Source organism: Emydura macquarii, unplaced genomic scaffold, assembly GCF_026122565.2.
Source record: "Emydura macquarii macquarii isolate MOO-44397 ecotype Brisbane River unplaced genomic scaffold, CSIRO-AGI_Emac_v2 contig_369, whole genome shotgun sequence".
NCBI classification, from domain to species: domain Eukaryota; kingdom Metazoa; phylum Chordata; order Testudines; family Chelidae; genus Emydura; species Emydura macquarii.
The window spans coordinates 1,599,585-1,605,584 of record NW_027130506.1 but is presented as its reverse complement, the minus strand read 5'-3'; the positions used below and the strand labels follow the sequence as shown (position 1 = coordinate 1,605,584).

The 6,000-nt window shown below is 50.1% G+C and overlaps 1 protein-coding gene across 1 annotated transcript in view; it reads left to right on the top strand.

The window, feature by feature from the left end:
• Nucleotides 1-548: 548 nt before the first annotated feature.
• EIF3H (eukaryotic translation initiation factor 3 subunit H) overlaps nucleotides 549-6,000 on the top strand; it is a 130,894-nt gene continuing 125,442 nt past the window's right edge. The window contains exon 1 of the mRNA XM_067530152.1: nucleotides 549-736. Within this exon, the coding sequence (XP_067386253.1) occupies nucleotides 599-736 (138 nt within the window). The 5' untranslated portion in view covers nucleotides 549-598. The remainder of the gene's footprint in view (nucleotides 737-6,000) is intronic.

The window sequence follows — 6,000 nt, the reverse complement described above, 5'->3', positions numbered from 1 at the left end:
GGTTGAAAAGCAGGCCCCTGTCCACCCTACATGGCGCCCGCACCCAGAAGTCAAAAACTGACGGGTGGCAACCCTAGGACAATGGCACTCATGCTGCTACAGCACATTCCCCTCAGGGTAGGCCACTCGCTATGGCCACGGCAGCCACACTAGGGTAGTTGGTGCTACCCCAGCTCCCCCCACATGGCTGACGTGGTACGACCCTCCCACGTAGACTCGGCCCAGCGGCCACGCTCCATCTGACAGGGAGGGCCGCGGTGCCCCGGATGCGTTCCGCGTTACCCCCAGCGCTGGAGTGGATCTATTAGCACGACGGACTTGACGAGCGCAGTGAGCAGTAATGCGCGTGCGCGACTTTCTCCGGCACCGGCCGCGATTTTCTTGTACGCACGCGCAATTTGCGCCGGGACTCAAAATATTCTCTGCGCATGCGTCAAGCGGGACCATTCGCTCCGCTGCGTCCCCTTTTTGCCCTTTTCCTTGGTTTCCGCCCGGCAGCCATTCGCGAGCCCACCGCTGAGAGCCCTTAGTCCCGCTTCCGGTGTTTCACTTTTCTCTTTCCGGCCGGTGCGGGGGAAGCGTGAAAGCGTCTCTCAGCATGGCGTCTCGCAAGGAAAGCACCGGGGCCGCTAGTACCAGTTCCCCCGCCTCCTCCGCCACCGCCGCTGCCAGCAAAGCCAGGGGCAAGGCGGCCCCCGGGGACTCGGCCGTCAAGCAGGTGCAGATCGACGGGCTGGTGAGTAAGCGGTGCCGGAGGAGCGGGTCCGTGCGGCGGCCTGGCTTGGGCTGGGGGGGCGGCTAGAGTCGCGTGGGAGCCGGCGGCAGCGCGGTTTGTAGGACACGTTCTGCAGAGAGAGTCGGCTTCCAGCTCCCCGCCTCCCCCCCCGCATGGTGAAGGGGAGCGTTCTCGTCTGACTGCCCTCCTGGGAGGAGGCGGGAGTGGCACCGCAGGGGAGCTCGGCGCTGGCGAGAGGGACACGGCGCCCTCCGCACGCCGGGAAGCCCGGCCTCGCTTCCAGCCGCGTCTGTGCGGCCACCTGCGATGGCTTGTCTGCGGCTGCTGGCGACGGCGAGGCCCCCTCCCCGGGGACGAAGGTAGCTCTTAGCCGCCTCCCCCCTGCAGCCTGGCGTCGGGATAGGTGCTTTGTAGGGTGTCCCCGGCCTTGCTTCCTTCTCGAGCTGCACTGAGGAGGGGTAGAGCCGTACTGCTGTGCGGGAGTATGGGGTGTGGGTCGTTTGCCACGTGCAATAACTGCGGAGTGTGTGTTCAGGCAACCCCTGCCTGGGGCTTGTGGTGTCGGGAATGGAATCTGACACTACCCGCTGCCAGGCTTTCACCTCCGCCTTCCAATGCCCCAGCCTACGAAGGCTGCAGAAATGGAATGGGTTGAGTTTCTCTTTCATCAATAACGTATCCTGGCATTTTAGTTACAGATGTTTGTATCTTCTGTAGTATTGATGGTAAATCAATATAAACAGAGCTATGGGTAATTTAGTGGGGAACATAGGGTAAATGTGGGCCTCATACAGAGGTCAACCTCACAGAGGAATTTGAGCATAGGACTAGGAGTGAGGGTCTGTGAAACTCTAATCTTAGTTCTGTTGCTGGCTTTCTCACTTTCACCACCTGTAAGATTCAGCTGGTACGTCATTGCAATGTCAGGGATAAATTAAACTTTTTAAGAGTGAAAAGTATGATTTTCTTTTTTGTATTAAGTAATCTGGCATTGCTTATTGCTTTCTTGTCTGCTTTTATTCTGGTCTGTTCATCATCTGGGGCATGCTATGCTCTGTTCAAGTGGGATTGGGCAGCTCTGGCTGAATGATGACAAGTAAGATCATAGTTTTGATCATAGTTTTAAACTTAACAACCGTCAACAACTCAGAACTCCCATCCTGGCATTTAATTATAACTGTCTATTACTGTCCCAGAATCACAAAGTGTAAGGAGTGACTGGGTGTAGGAAGGTAAACCTACTCATTAAAATAGGTTTTATTTGTTTGTGAGAAGAGACTCTTTTAAATGTGAAATGAGTGTAAACCATTACAGTATTCTCTTCCTGTCTGTGAAGACATCTTGCAGTGCTGCAGAGGCTAATAATAGCTTTCTCAAACTGTAGAAATAGAAAAACTGAGGAGAGTCAGGTAAATTTCATGCTGCCACTGCTTGGGAAAGCTGAGAGCAACAGCAGAGGCAGATACTTGAGCTGTTTCTGGGAGAGAAGGATCCTGGGAGTCTCTCTAGATCCTGAGATCCTGGAAAGATCCATGAGAATTCTCTATACTGGATCAGATGCTTCAGAGGAAGGTGTAAGAACCTTGCTGTAGGAAAATATGGGATAATCTGCCCATTATGTTGTTGTTTATTTGTTCCAGAGGGGTAGCCATGTTAGTCTGTATACAGCAAAAACAATGAGAGTTCTGTGGCACTTTAAAGACTAACAAATTTAATTTTAGCAGCAAGCATAAGCTTTCGTGGGCCGCAACCCACTTTGTCAGATGCAGAGGTAGAAATCAGAAACATAGGATCATCATATTCATATACAAGTGCATAGAGAACAATGGGGGAGGTGGATGAAAGCCAGGTGCTTGAGGTCTAATGTCAGTCATTGAGTAGGAGGTGAGAATGGGTGAGCAAAGCAATTTACCTCTTGTAATGAGAGAGCCATTCCAAATCTCTGTTTAAACCCAGTTTGAATGTGTCAAGTTTGCAGATCATTTCTAACTCAGCAGTTTCTCTTTGAAGTCTGTTTTTGGAGTTTTTTTGAGAAGTACAGCAACTTTCAGATCAGTGACAGTGTGCCCTGGGAGATTAAAGTGTTCTCCCACTGGTTTATAGATGTTGTTATTTTTTATGTCTGATTTGTGTCCATTTATCCTTTTGCGTAGTGGTAGTCCAGTTTGGCCAATGTATGTGGCAGAGGGGCATTGCTGGCACATGATGGCATATATAACATTAGTGGATGTACAGGTGAATGAGCCCCTTATGGTGTGATTGATGTGGTTAGGATCAGTGATGTTGTCACTAGAGTCAGTGTGGGCAGAGCTGACAATGGGGTTTGTTGCAGGGATAGGTTCCTGGGTTGGATTTTTTGTAGGGTGTATGGTTGCTGGTGAGTATTTGCTTCAGGTTGGGGGGTTGTCTGTAAGCCAGGTTGGGTCTGTCGCACACTGCCTGAGCGAGAGACGGATCATCTGCTAGGATAGGTTGTAGATCTTTAATGATGTGTTGGAGAGATTTTAGTTGGGGACTGTAGGTGATGTTTTCTTTGTTGGGTCTGTCCTGTAGTAGGTGATTCTGGGTACCCGTCTACCTCTGTCAATTTGTTTCTTCACCTCTCCAGGTGGGTTTTGTAGTTTTAGGAATGTTTCATAGAGATCCTGTAGGTGTTTGTCTCTGTCTGAGGGATCAGAGCAAATCCGGTTGTATCTTAAGGCTTGGCTATAGACAATGGATCGTGTAATGTGTCCAGGGTGAAAGCTGGAGGCATGAAGATAAGTACTGCAGTCAGTTGGTTTTCGGTTTAGGGTAGTATTAATGTGACCATCCTTTATTTTTATTGTAGTGTCCAGGAAGTGGATTTCTTGTGTGGACTGGTCCAGACTGAGGTTGATGGTGGGGCTAAAAGATGCATTAAATAGGCACTGCAGCCATATGTTGTTAAGATGCATCCTTCCATTTCTTCTTCTAAGTATCTTCTTATCTTTGCCATGTTTACAGCATTGTCTGTGACAAAACAGTTGAATTTTGTTCACAGTTTATTACAACTTTCACTGCCACTTCTTTTAAATATTCTGTTGTGTGGGCATTTCCCAATGTATCTATTGTTTCTGAAAGCTATGCAACCCCATCTTCTGTTGTCACACAGGCACATATTACTGGATCATTGTGTATCTTGCTCCACCCATCAAGGCGTAAACTAGCAAATTTCACCTCAGTATTTCTTGCACGATGTTGAAGTTCCTTCTCAGGGTATGTCTACACTGCAGAGTGAAGTCGACTTACGTAGTCGACTTTCACCTGCCGATTTTTAGAAGTCACTGGATTGTGACCACACCACGCTCCTTACGCCAGGCTCATGCGTCCATACTCGCCATGATTGTTTCAGCAGTCAAAGCAGTGCACTGTGGGTAGTTAGTGCAACTAGCCACGGTGGCTGTTGGGACAAGATTCATCGTCCCATGATGCAATGCTCCTTCCCCCTCCCTTCTTCCCCCAAACAAACAGGAAACCGATTTTCGTGCCGTTTGTTTATGCTGCGAGCTCGCCATTGCTGCGGAGACATGGAGCCAGCTCAACTCTGCATCTCGGCTTATCATGGAGTATTTTTAAAGAAGAGAGAGAGAACCCGAAGCACAGGCAACCGCTGTGCCACTGAGGCTGCCCTGCGACAAGCCATCGAGCGGAACAATTCCCAATTGCTGCAGGCTGTGACGCATCATCTGCAGTCCATGGAGCGCTGGTTCTGGTCCCAGGAAACAATCACAGACTGGTGGTACCGCATTGGTATGCAGCTATGGGATAATGACCAGTGGCTGCAAAACTTTCGTATGCAAAAGGCACTTTCTTTGAACTTTGCTCAGAGCTGGCCCCGTCCCTGAAGCGCGTGAATACTCACTTGAGACAAGCTCTGATGGTGGAGAAGCGAGTGGCTATCGCTCTGTGGAAGCTGGCAACCCCCGACTGTTAACTGCTGGATTGGGAATCACTTCAGAGTCGGTAAATCTACAGTGGAACTTGCAGTGATTCAAATGTACAAGGCCATTAATAGATTTCTGCTACAAAGGCTAGTGACTTTGGGAAACGTGCAGGACATAGTGGACTGGTTGGCCGTGAAGGGGTTCCCAAACTGCTGGGGGGCCGTTGATGGCATGCACATCCCTATTTTAGTGCCTGCCCACCTCTCGACTGAGTAGATAAACCACAAGGGGTCCTGAGGCCCTTGTGGATCACGGATCGTTTTACTGATATCTATGTGGGGTGGTCTGGAAAGGTGCATGATGCACATGTATTTCAGAACTCGGGGCTGTTCTCTAACACGCAGGTGGGCACTTTCTTCCCAGACCAAAAAATTCACATCGGGGGTGTGGAAATGCCCATAGTGATCCTGGGGGATCCTGCTTACCCCTTGCTCCCTTGGCTAATGAAGCTGTACACCGGGCATCTTGACAGCGACAAGGAGTGTTTTAATAACAGATTAAGCACTTGCAGAATGGTTGTTTAATGGGAGTTTGGATGTTTAAAGGACAGATGGAGCAGTCTGCTCACTAGGCTGGACATGAGTGAAAAGAACCTCCCTTTGGTGATATCTGCGTGCTGTGTTCTTCATAATGTGTGAAGTGAAAGGGAAAGTTCCCCCAGGGTTGGGCTGTGGAGGCAGAAAGACTGGCTGTCAATTATGAGCAGCCAGATGCCAGCAATACGCTGGGAGCTAACCTCATAGCGCTTTGCATTATTTGATTTAATAAAGGAACATGTGTTGAAACGACGCAAACTTTTATTTATGAACATTCAAGTTGGTGTGGGCGGGGGACTAGTGTTCATTCACAGTCTCAAATGGTAGTGTGGTTGCTTGCAGGCCAGCTGTTAGTGGGGCCGCTGCTGCTTTCTGCTCGCCTCCACCGGGGTGGCGTGCACCACATACTGCAGCCTGGCCATTCTCCTCCAAGACCGTATGGGGGTGGGGGAAGGCAGCAAAGCCATAGGCTGAGGAGCGTTATGGAGGGGCTGCACCGGGACTCTTCCTCCTGAAGCTCCACAAGCCGCCGGAGCATGTCTGCTTGGTTGCGCATTATTTGTAGCATCTCATGCATGGTACTGTGATTCTGCTCCTGCATCGCTCTTCGACTGTCCATGTCCATGTTCTGGGACAAGGTCATCCGCCACGCTCGGAGCTGTGTCTCTGCGGCCGTGGAGGCGTTCATGAGCTTGCCAAACATGTCGTACCTTGTTTGTTTGTTTTTTCCCTCTTCCTAATCTGCGATAGTCTTTCCGCAGCA